The sequence below is a fragment of the Lepidochelys kempii genome, chromosome 6 (assembly GCF_965140265.1).
Source record: "Lepidochelys kempii isolate rLepKem1 chromosome 6, rLepKem1.hap2, whole genome shotgun sequence".
Lineage (NCBI taxonomy): Eukaryota > Metazoa > Chordata > Testudines > Cheloniidae > Lepidochelys > Lepidochelys kempii.
In genome coordinates this window covers 59,191,012-59,203,938 of record NC_133261.1, presented here as the reverse complement: position 1 = coordinate 59,203,938, position 12,927 = coordinate 59,191,012, and the positions used below count along the sequence as shown (strand labels likewise).

At 42.6% G+C, this 12,927-nt stretch overlaps 1 protein-coding gene across 5 annotated transcripts in view; it reads right to left on the bottom strand.

Moving 5' to 3' along the window:
- Window positions 1-2,975: 2,975 nt before the first annotated feature.
- PRDM11 (PR/SET domain 11) overlaps window positions 2,976-12,927 on the bottom strand; it is a 62,440-nt gene continuing 52,488 nt past the window's right edge. For all 5 annotated transcript variants that reach the window (XM_073348086.1, XM_073348090.1, XM_073348087.1 and 2 more), the window contains one exon: window positions 2,976-12,215. In XM_073348086.1, coding sequence (XP_073204187.1) covers window positions 10,051-12,215 — 2,165 coding nt within the window. In that variant the 3' untranslated portion in view covers window positions 2,976-10,050. The remainder of the gene's footprint in view (window positions 12,216-12,927) is intronic.

Here is a 12,927-nt window from a genome sequence, read left to right as displayed (position 1 = left end):
CGCTTCCACAGGGTGAAGAGAACTCAGGCGATCAGAGTTCTATCACTGCCCCTTCCACTGACCACTTCCAATGAGACCTTGGACAAGTCACTTAGCCTGTGTCTTTGTTTTCCCATTTGTAAAATGAAGATGAATACTTACTTACCTCAAAGAGGTGCTGGGTGGCTCATTAATGTTTTAAAAAATCCTTTGAGTTGCCTAGGATGAAAGCTTCCAAAGAAGGGCAAATTAATGTAAAACTTGGTTCGCTTGGTGGCCTTGAACAAGTCGCTTATGCCAAAATATTCTAAAGTGTCCACTGATTTTGGATGTTTACAATTCTGAGTGCCAAGCTTGAGACACTGTTGGCCCTGATTTCCACAGGCGTTCAGCAGCTGCAACTCCCATTGACTTCAATTAGAACTGTGGGGGGCCGATGACCTCTGAAAATCAGGCTCCAAAGTGTCTCATGTTGCACACCCCAAAATTGATGCACCCACAATCAGCAGCCACTTCTGAAAATTTTGGCATTTATTTATTTATGTGGGTAGAGCTTTATAAATGCTAGGTAAGTACAATGGAAAAGCTACTGACCTGTCTGAATACGATCACGAGGGAAGCAGTATCACGCAATTCTTGCTCCTTCATCTGAAATAGGTGGAATTTCCTCAAAGAATTTTGGCCCCCTAATGGCAGCAGTTATGGGGCAGAGTGTGATCCAGGCCCACTCTGGGCATAAATGCTGCTCTTTGGGCTTTCTAGTCAGTTCCTTCTGCTGTGCAAGACATGAAGCTCCCAGGATGACAGGACAATTCAAAATGATTAACTAGGACTAAAACAAGAAACAAAAAGAACAACGCCTTCTCCCCCCAAAAAGCAAGATGCAAGCATTGATATACTTTAAAAGAAGATAATCCCCAAACTCCAAGAGGAGGTGGGTATCCACTTGGAACAGTATCTTTATTGAGGCAGCATTACAGATAAGTAACTTTCCTTTCTCAAGAGACACCATCCACCAGGATGCTGACTCATAGGGAGTAAGAAATTAGGCTTGTTCTACACTTAAAAGTGAGGTTAACAAAACTATGTCACAGTCAGGGGTATGAAGAAACTACCCCCTGACTGACATAGTTATGCTGACCTCACCTCCAGTGCCTATGTTGACAGAAGACTGTTTCCATCGATGTAGCTAACTTTGTTCAGGGAAGTGGTGTTCCTATATCAATGGAAAAATCACTTCTGTCGCTGTAGGCTGCACCAATACTACAGGGCTATGTCAGCATGGCTACACCAGCATAGAAATGCCAGGATAGTCTCTGTCGTGTAGGCACAGCCTTAGACAGATATTCAGAAAGAGAACAGGTCCAGACCAATCAGGGAAGCAGCCAATTTAATCTAGGATCTGGCAGGTGTATAAGAAAGTGTCCCCTTTTTACAGTTGCTGCCCCTTTGTCTCCATTTGAGTGCCCCTTTTTGTGTTGCATTATAAGAAGGGGTAAATACAAGTGCATGAATTACCTGCTCCATACAATTACTTTTTATATGATCCTTATTTGTTTACTCACCAAAATAAATAGTTTCAATCTTTTCAATCTGTAAAGAAGTCTGTGCACACCACTGATATGGTCAATCTGTGGACTCTTGCAGATATATCCTAGGACAGGGTGACCAAAACAGAATGTAGCATTGTGGGTGAGGTTGTATCACTGATTTATATAATGACATTATCATTTCTAAACTGTTCTTCATACATCCTTTTTGCTGCCTTTTTTTTAAACTCTTCACAACGATGCCTAGTGCCCAATTACTTGTCTCTGGTCTACCCTACAGAGTTAGGTCGACGTAAGGCAGCTTACGTCCACCTAACTCTGTAAGCGCCTACACTAAAATGTAGTTCCCACCGATATAACTCGCCCACTACACTGAGTTAATAACTCCACCTCCATGAGCGGCGTAGCACTTAAGTCAATGTAGTTAGGTCGATGTAGTATTAGTGTAGGCATTGTGTTGCTTACAGCAACTGTTGCTGCCTTTCAGAAACTGTCCCTCAATGCCCCAGTTAAATCAGTGCTAGCGCTTCTGGTGTGGAGGTGCACCACCAACACAAGGAGCGTAGTGTGGACTTGTAAAACTGATTCAATTACTGCAGTGGCTGTAGATTGATGTCACTTAGGTTAGGTTATCTTAATTTTGTTATGTAGACTTGCCCTGAGTTGTTACAGCTATTTAGAACTCAGAAACATGCATGAGTAGTTGCAATTATTTCCTTCAAAGTGCATTACTTTGCACTTAGTTTAAAAAGTGGTTTAAGTTAAACCTTTACAAACCCCTGTGTGAAAGCACTTATATGGATTTAAAAACTTGAGCAATTGTTTTAACTGATATGACTGTCCACACACAAAGTTGCTCTGGTTTAACTGAACTGGTTTAAAATCGCAACTTTAGTTTACCCTATGCAGCTCTGTGTGTAGATTAAGCCTTAACAAAAACTTCATGCAAAAACTACACCAATTTAAAAGAAGGAGCATCCTGAAATAAAACAAAACTTCTTTTGAGGGTGGGAGAGTCTGGTCTCCCCTATGTTGGAAGCATGGAGAGTCTGAAATGGGATTCTGTTCTGCAAGCCAAATCCAACCAACGTTTTGTGAATATGTGGAGACAGCTGAGCTGGGTACTGTGTAACACACAGGAAAAGCACCAGTGTGACTGAAATAAAGGTCTCACAATTAAGGCAACTGTAGCAGAAACACTGGAAGGCTGGGGCACTCCATATAAGAAATACAGAGAGACTGTGATAGCTGAAGTGATGCAGCAGCAGAAGGGAGCAATTTTGCTGACCATCCTCAAGAAGCAATAGACTGGATGCAAATTATTGGTGCCTTCCTAGCAAGTTGCCAAAATAGGCCTTTTGGGGGCAGTTTAGGTGTCCCTCCCTTTAGGAAATTAAGTTCTATTAGCCTTAAATAATAAAATAAAGAGAAAGTAACCCAACCTGATAAATTTAAATGTTTTTTATTAACAATCATCTTACATTAGAAGGATAATATGACAAAAGGAAAGTTCTCGTGTACATACTATGATATATCAACATAGCTCTATTCGTATCCAGTGTCCTAGGTCCTTTCACACAGGTACTATAAAGCATAGTCTGCAAAGTAATAACATTTTAACGTTCTCCGAAAGTGTGATATTAACATATTAATACATATGTAATAATAGACTTCTAGATATTTTTTCTGTGTGTGTGTGTGTGTGTTTGAAACAAACAGTTCAGCAGGGCTGTGCTTTGGGTGGGGGAAGGTAGAGACTTTGTTTTCTGTAGGAAATTAAACAAAAAATGTATTGTGTACAACGGTTGATGAGTCTCTGAGGATGCCTGAATGACAGGAACCCTAATAGCCCTCCAATCACAACATAGTACAGCATATGGGACGTGGTTCCCCCGCACAGTCCAGTGAGCATTCTGTACATGAGGTGCAGTGCATAAAGGATTCCAATGCCAGGCAGGAAATACTCTATTGGCAGCATGTGGACTGGGGATTGGTTTGCTAACTGAGTTTAATGTCAGTGGCATTTTCAGGAGAAGATGGGGGGTGGGGAAACCATCCATGAGGTCCATGAGGAACTGGTACTCGTTTCTCTCTGCTGTATGTGTTTACTGGGTGCCATTCAGCACAACTGGCAGTCATAGTTCAGAGAGACTCAGGAAAGGCAGGTTTGTGACTGAGGCGGATTAGCAGAGTTGTTTGAAGAGAGAGGCCCAGGATAGCAGGGGATTGAGGTTGCATGAGGAAAGTCTGCAAAGCATCTGCTAATGCAATACCAGTGTAACTAGTCACTCAATGGTCAGAGCTAAAATGCACTGAACTCTCCCTCCTCCCAAAAGAGATGAAAAATTAAAACAAACATATGAAGTTAAGTGGTTGCTAGGCTGACTCTGGAGCTGGAAAGCCAAATCTCCATTCTCCTCCGTTGAAGTTACAACAGCTCTCTCTCTCGGGGAGGAGCAGCAATGAATCCATTACCTTTGAGAGGAAAGCTGCTCTAGTCATCCTGCCTTGCCTCACATGAAAAGTGGCAAGCCAGTGTAATACGCACAGCTCTGTCCACAGCAGCAATTTCGTGTGGAGAGAGGAAGAAGGGAAAGGGGCGCAGACATCAGCACACACTCTATAAATGTCAATCCATGGAAGCTGTGTCCTGGATCCACCAAGAAGTCCTCAAGCTGGAACTGCCAGTCATAGAAAAATATTTATCTTTGTTTTGTTTTTTCAAGAGAGTGGGTGCGGGGTTGAGCCCCCTGAATGGCTCAACTCAGCAATGTCAATGCACCTTGTCTGTTGGCTTAAGTGTCCATCATGTGTCATTTACAGTGTCCTTCACTTAACCAAATAATTCCCTTCTCCACCAAGAATGCCATCTAGATAATCAGTCAGGCGAGTTAACAACTGAGAAATAGCTGCCCTTGGTGAAACACAGCACTCGCCGAGAAGCAACAGTGCAGTTGCACTCATTGGGTCCACTGTAAGGGAAGTGGCCTAATGGCTCAATTTGGTGGAGCTACAGGTGTGATTCCCAGTTCAGTATGAACACACACATCTTTATCACTCCTAACTCACGGTCCATTTTCTTTTGTTCTACTCCCGCTCCATACATCATTCCTCCCATCTCTGACTATACAAGAGGGACTGCACCAACTCTGCATTTTCTCTTGCTCTCGTTTTAGTCTAACCTCATCTCTAAAACATTGGCTGATGCTGTGTGCGACATACACTACATATAAACAAATTCCACTGTATTGTGCTGGACTAGCTTACTGCATGTCGGTGGCCACCAAGGAATGCCAACCAGGTGAAGCAGAAAGCCACATCTTCACTGCATTCAGATCCTTGGTCATCTAACCTCTCCATGAAGACAGAGAAAAGTGCATAAAGGGGTGAGATATGTATCAGCCCAAGTGTGAGTACACAGGAGCTATGGTATGCTTATCCAAAAGAAGACAAAGGCGTTCACCTTTCTCAGACACCAAGACACAGTCCCAATACTACAGCTCCACAAGCCTTATTTAGCACCTTATTTAACATACAAGGAACGAACCTCCTTGTCCTAACCACAGCAAAGTCCCTATACACACAAATGTAGACCTCCACAGCATAAGATTAAAGCTGTATTGAAGTCCTCAGTCTTCCGTATTACATACCTCTCGCTAGAACACAGGGCCAGGGTTATACAAGGGCAATTGATTCTATATCTATATTATAGGTTTATATCTATTCAAAACATAGAAATATATAAATATATAGGATTTTATTTATAGATATATAGGCATGTGATTTTTATTTCTTACGCTGTGTGAAAATGTACTGGGATGTGCGTATATACAATATATAGACTGTATGCATAAGTACTGTATACATACACTAGCTTACATGCACACACATTATACATGTCTCCAAGGGAGACAGGAATTGCATAGGCATTACTGGATTGACAGTACAATGGTTGGGGGATCAACGTACCATTTCTTCACTTTTACCACCTCTATTTATGGGGTTGGGAGAGGAATCTGGCTAAAGCAGATGTTACTGAATGTTTGCCAAGCAAACTGTCCATTGGTCGAGCAAATAGCAATATTAATAAGTTATGAAAGATATGTAATTTCAAAGAATCCCAGTGGCGAACTGGCTGAGTTTGCATTGTGGGATAGAAATGTATTTAGAACCTGAACAGCATCTGATAACCCATACCACCAAACGTGCAAGGAGTACACCTGCATACCACAGAGATCAATTCAAGGTTTAATGCAAAGAACATTCCAGGACAATACCTTCTTAGGGACACTCTTGCATATTTGGTGCATGATACTTGTAGCATGCATAAGTAATCCTTGCACTCTTGCTAGTACAGGAAGAGCTTTGGTTTCCTGTGCCTTTAGGATTGTCCCTGTTGCGTTCAGCCTAGTGGCCAGGAGGCCTAGACTTCATGCAGCCACTGGCAAGCTCTGTAGAAGAAAACATCTGTGTGCTTAGTGGACGTCTGCCAACAAGCAGGATAAAGGAGTAGAGGAGCCTGAGAAAAAAGAGGGTAGGATTTCAGGAACCAAAAAACCCAAGGGCTACAAAACCAAGGGTCTGGAGAAGTGCATGTCATTCACGGTCAGCTGTCTTAAAGAAGACAGAAAAGAAAAAAGGCAAAGCTCAGTCAATGAATAACAAACCCATTTTTTCTTTGCTCTTGAAGACGTTCAAGATACCATGAGCAACACATTCAAAACAATCACCTCTTAGTTAAAATGGAGCAGGAGGGGAATAATTTAAACCGGATCCCATTCTTCTCCTCACCTCAGGAGGAATCTGTCCAAGATGTCTACATCTAACATCAGATTTCTGAACTGTAGTACACCATGTGATGCCGCTACAGTTACACTGGAACCCAACCAATGTTGTGAACTGGCACCCTCTGCTGTCCCTCAGTCATCACTACAACCCAGCACATTTCAGCCTCTTTCGTCTGTGAGAGAAACTGTCCAATCAACAGTTAAAAAGATTATAATGAAATAAATCTCCGTAAGTGTGGTTCAGCTAGTTATTGGACTGAACACTTTTTGCTTTTCACAGCTAAATACTAGGCATCTCTTGCCTTTCCAGTTGACAGAAACAGCAGATCCAGCCACTGGGAGTCACTCATATCACTGACACACAAGTGGGGCATATTTTTTGCAAGAGAAGCCCTCGCTGCTTTGCAGACAGAATGGAGAGAAAGCAACCCTATACACATTTCAATCTACTGTTGAGAATTTGTTATGAGAGATGTCACCAATGATGAATTGTATTTGAAAACAAAAACGTGATGGTCACAAGAGTCACTTTTGAGCCAGTCTCTGGTGATACCCACCTTACTGCCTTTTTGCAACATTAGAAAGTAAGGACACTCAGTGTAGAGGTTGTAAACAGGCTTTTTTGTGGCTTTAACACTGGTTTGAACAAGGACCAGGTCAGCTCTACTATTTAAAAACTGTTTTGGGGATGGACCTTTCCAGAAAGACAGCCACAGAGTTTGCAGCTCCAGTTTGAAAAAGGGCCATATGCCAAATGACTTATTTCTATTGCAAATAGAATACACAGATTTTTCATGGTGAGGAGTGTGGAACACTTGGATCTTCCAAGTTCTTGTGCTGAGCACAAAAAGGGAAGAGCGTAAGCTGTCTTTAAAGTCTCCCTCATGCTCAGAGCCGTCTATATCATGCACTTTTTCTACTGTTACCATTCACTTTGCTGCAGATTTCCTGGATACCTGTGTGCCATAAGAAAGAGAAATTCCCTGCAGCATCCCAGTTCACATTGTCCGGCTACCGCTCAGAGTTCAGGAGTGGCACAGTGGTTCTTTTGGGGATTTCAATTTTTATCTTCTCACATTTTAATTTAAAAAAGTGGCAGAACAGCCCCCAAAAGGAAATTGATCTGATGGTATTATGACAGTGCAACGAGCAGTTTTTTAATTCCCAGGCCAGTAGGGGCTGTGAACACCTTGGGCCTCTAGCAAGAGCTTCCCCTCTGATGGCTAAGCAATGAGCTATTTGAGTCTGCAGAATTCCACTGGGCCTCTGGTCTAGAGCTCTCCTCATTTGGGAGGACGAGTCGTCCTGATGCAAGGCTTTGTTGGGAGTGAAAGGTACCTCAGCCGTTTATTACCATTATTCACTTGCCAGGTATTACATTGCCTTCCCCTGTGCTGATATGGAACAGTGTCATGACCTGACTCACTTATTGATTTCTAAGGGGATTCCAGGGGGAAACATTCCAGTTCCTGATTCTTAATGGTGATTTTGACATACACTAGACATTACCTATCAAGCTCACTCTGGCACATCCGCACTAGCACACTCATTCCATATACTGTATGGGGAATGGGAGGGGCAGAAAGGAAGGAGTTAAGTGCTGCAAACTGGATTGCTTCCCTCCCACATATCACTATTTGAATTCAGAGGCTCCTTGGTCTATTTTAACCCTTTCAAAAGTGACCAGCTAAACATCCTTGCTATATAGTATGTGTGGCAGGATTAGGGTAAGGAACATAGTAAGTCATCACAATTAATGCTTCGAACAGTATCCAACTCCACTTCTCAACGCACCCCATAAGGGGTAATGTACGGATAGACGGGATGCACTTTTAAACCCATCAGACATACAGGTTCTGCCGTTTCCCTTGGGCTTAGGAGCTGAGCCAGAATGTCTCCACCTGACCTGTGTGCTGCTGTTCAGCACAGATTAGTTTGAACGGTGTGGCGGGATCCAGGCAGTGGTGTGTGTTTTGTTGGGGAAGACAGTGAGCGAACCTTGGCAGTAGAAGTGACTCCAAGAGAGACTGATTTAAAACATGCTACATCACCATTAAAAACAAAAAAAGTTTAAAAATAAAATAATTATATATATATATATATTTATATATATTTATATAAATGAAAAACTATCAACTAGCAGCAACAGTTCTAGAGATATCTTAGCACCAAGACCAAGGGTAGCGGTTGAAAGGAAAGGTTCAGTGTTGCTGACACCACCATCATGTTTCCAAACAACACAGCTTGGCACAAGACGTTTCCCTCTGGGAATTGGGAACATGCCAGCCTGATTCTTCTGGACAACACGGTCTCAACTCCCGTGATGCTCTGGTCAGATTGGTGCTGCCCATATCACATTAGCAAGGCAAGGCACTAGCATCTGGGGAGTTTTTGCACCTCTTTTTTTTCTTTTCTAACCTGAAGCGATAATTGTGTGAGCGTGTGATTCTGTTAAAAAAAAAACAACAACAACTCATTTGCAGTTCAAGGTGAAAGTGCTACTTCCACCTTTCTGCTGGACTTCGTGCCCTTTCAAGGAAGGACAAACTATTTCACAGGAAGAAGTACAGCATTTTTCTTCCTTTTGTCGCCATTCTGCCATGCTGTGAAACATGTCACCTTGGTCACAAGAGAATACATGAACCTTTAAAAAGACATCATCACACCATTATAACCCAAGATAGATCTTGCATTGATATTCCCTGCCACGGAATTAGCGCAGGTGTTTTTTCACTCATTCAAGAAAATAAAACCAAAACCACAACAATCTATGATTATAAAGACAGAGTATAAATAATGTAAATCAGAATATAATTTTTAAGCCCTGAAATCTCCACCCTCTGATGGGTCTTGACTCATTGGCCATCTCACTTCCACAGCAGCCCTGGTTCTGAATGAACAGTTGTATAATTTTTTTTAATCTCCTACAATGTAAAAATATAAATGCAAAAAACTCCCCATGCTTTCTCCATTATGCTATCTTACAGTCTGCACATGACATTGTTATAATATGTCTGACTGGTAATGGGGTTATCACAAGGGGACCTGAAAGCTTTGCCTTACTCTACAGCCCACCAGTGGGGAGGACTGAGAAACAGGCATCACAGTTTAGCTGATACATTTGTTCTTAAAATAGGGGGAAAAAAATATCCAACACCCTGCATAAGTGAATAAAGCTTCCACTTCTAAACGAGAAAACAAGGTGAAGTTGGGGAGCAGGGGAGGGATCCCAACACACATGCACAAGTCGCTCAGTTGGAAATCAGACAGCCATCAGTGAATGGCTCAAATGGCTCAATAACTAGACTAAACAATGAAAAGAAAGGGGTGGGGTACCCCCCCCGCCACCCCACACGCACACAAACACACAAGGAAAACAACTGTGAGGAGGAGGTTGACAGAGACCCGTCATCTAGCTTATAGATTGATTGTTAGGTTTGAACATGTAGAGTATGGCCCCAACACATGCTTCTGACAAATGAAATGTTGCCACCTACGCTGCAGCTGCCATGTTTGGAGACATCAGTAAATTTCAAATATTGTCTCTTTCTTAAAATTCCACTTAGCTTCTATCAGATGCACATTGCCTTAACTTTTAATTTTCAGTGTGAGTTTTATATATATATATATATATATATTTATATATATATATATATATTTTATATAATATATCAAAGTTTAGAGTATAGACTAAAAAATTATTCAACAGCTTTCAGAATTTGAGGCATTCCTTCCTAAATATCAGGGTAAAATTCAGAGCCGTGGTCCATGCTCTGCAGCATCGGCTTCTGATCAAGGGAGGACATCCTGCTCAGCATTTCTGCTGACAGTGCATAACTATTGCCTGATTTCTCCTCAAACCAACTATCTAGTGCTCGCTTGGCATCGAAGTTGGCAATGGGTGGCCCATTAACGGCAATCGTCAAAAGATCACTGAGCTGTTCCAGAGTGAGCCGAGAGCGGTTGTTTTTGCGCACTCTCTGCAGGGCATTGCGCCCCTTCTCGCAGCAGGCTGTTGAGGTGGGAAGGACTTTGAGGATCTGAACTATTTTATTTAAGAGTGGAAATCTCTGTTTGTATTTACAAATGTGACAGATTAAGTCTTTAAAACCATTTTTGGTATAATAATCCACCTTGAGTTCTCTCCATTCCATCAGCAAACTCCCTCTGGTGTCCATCCCCTCTCTGCAAACTTCTCTTGAAAATGATGGAACAGCTTCCAGGTGCTCAAATATTTGTACCATATCCTCCTTTCCATAGTTCATGAGCTCCTCTGTGTTTCTGGGCCAAGTTGCAAGATCAAACACCTGACACGCTTTCACAAATGTTCGGCTACGGGAATCGAACCTTTGGGCCAGGATTACCTGGGTCTTTTGGCAGATCTTTTCTCTGATTGACTGGAATTTGGCTTCAGCCACTCGCAGGTTTTTCACAGCAACGCCGTTAAAGCTTTCACGGAAGTTCTCTTCAAATTCCTGCAAGTACTCTCCAGGTGAGTCTGCCAGCCTACTGATCTCCTGTATAGCCTCCTCTATTTTGTCATCCACTTGTGACACAAGGAGGTATTCACCTTGGAAGATGTAGGCGAGGCGCGAAAGCACAGCAATCACATCCAGCAAGAAGTAGATCAGTTTAATTGACTGGTAGTCCATAAGGAACTGCAAGAGAGCCAAGGCAATGGCAGAAGCATCCGCCCGTTGTGTCTGACCACTGACATCTTTGAGATGGGCCACGACTTCAAGGTAATCCTTGATCAGCGCATTGAGGACATTCTGCTCCCCTATGATCCACTTCACTGCTCGGATGTCTCCCAAGAACTCTGTCTCTTCACAAAGAGTGGCAGCAGTGACTCTCAGCTCACACATCAGTCTGGGAGAGTAACGATAAAAGCTGAGCAATTGCTTCAAATTGTTTTCTAGCTCCTCCAGACATGGAAGTTCTTTCCCACTGATGGCATCCAAAATTTCCAAGTGGGGCCTGTGTACCATAAAGGGCAAACAAAGCAACCAAGGCAGAGTCTTTCTGATGGTCATGAACAAGTTGGCTCTCAGGCTGGCAGTAACGTTAGCACCATCTACTCCCAAACCGATAGTTGGTTTCTCATCCTGCAATCTTATTCCCAAACTGGAAAAAGCCCTGTCTAATGCTTGGAGGTAACTATCTGTTGTACAAAAGCCCAGCTCTTGAAGAGACAGGAATTCAGTTGCTGGAGGTCCATCGCTGCTCGTGTACTGAACGTAAACTGCTACTGTGTCAGCAAGCAAGTCGTCACTCTGCCCATCCAGAATGATGCTGAGAAAGGGAGACTGCCTGATACGTTCTACCAGATCCTCTCGTAGAGCCCGGGCGATATGATGGATTAAGATTTGGCAGTCTCCCTCGTTCATGTACTGATCCACCACTTTGAGTTCACACTTTCTCAGTAATTCCGCAAGAGGCCTAAAGTCAAAGTAGGGCCTGCCTTCCAGAGCCAAGTGATAGGCTGTGTTGAAGAGCAGGGTCATATTTCGGCACATCTCTTCCGTCTTCTCTGGATGCATCCTGAGCTTGTAGAGCTGCAGGCACTTCTTGTGAAGGTTGCTCTGGCTGTGAAGCTTTATAGTGTGTATCTTGAACTGCTTAGAGCCAATGATGAAGGCTGAAGTCCGAGAGGATTGCACCGTGTACTGCCTGCAGACGTGGCACCACATTTCATTCAACGTAGGGGAGTACCGCAGAAACCAAAACTTTTTAAGCCACTCTTGCTTGAAGCGTCGAATCCTCCTACCAGTTGCAGAAGACATCTTTGAAGGCTCATCTGTTGCAGCTATCATGTCATTGGACACTGATTCATCAGCAGAGTCCACCTCCTGGTCATCATCCTCCATGATTGTGGGAACAGAGATGATGCTTTCAGAAGCTTAAAAGAAAAAGAAAAGATATTTACAAAGTTCAGAGGTGCAGCAAACATTCAAAAGATAACACAGAATATTGTCTGAACAACTGGCCCAAATTCTACCCTTCATTGGTTGCACACCGGTAGTAGAATTTGGTCCTCTGAATACAATTTTTGAAAGAAAAATCAACATAGTTCTCGTATAAATCTTACACATCAGGCCACCTTGGACAAAAAGAAATGGTATGACATTTTGGCCACTAGCGCAATGTATAAAGTAAACCACATACTGCTTTGGGAGAGAAAGTCACTAAGTTCCTGGAGGAAATGAAACATCTTCAGAAAGGGACACACGCTTGCATTAAGGCCATAGAGTGAACAATGAATGCTTCCAAAGGAGGCAAAGAATTCATTATGCTTTATACACATGCAGTGAGCTAGTATATTTCAGACTCAGCATTTCAAGTCATTCAGACTTTCAAGCAGAGCTTCCTGGTGCTTCTGCTGGAAAAAAAAGAATGCGTCAAGAATACAGCAAACAAACCAGCTGCAATGGAATTCCGTTTTTTTATTGACAGCATATTGATTACAATAGAAACAAATAGAGCATGTCATCATTACAGAATCTTCCCCAAACCATGTCTTCCTATTCTACACACAGCAACTGCTTCTTCCCCCTACAAAACCTATTCAGCTGGCTTCCATAAAACAAGGCTTTCCTCATAATATTCAGAGT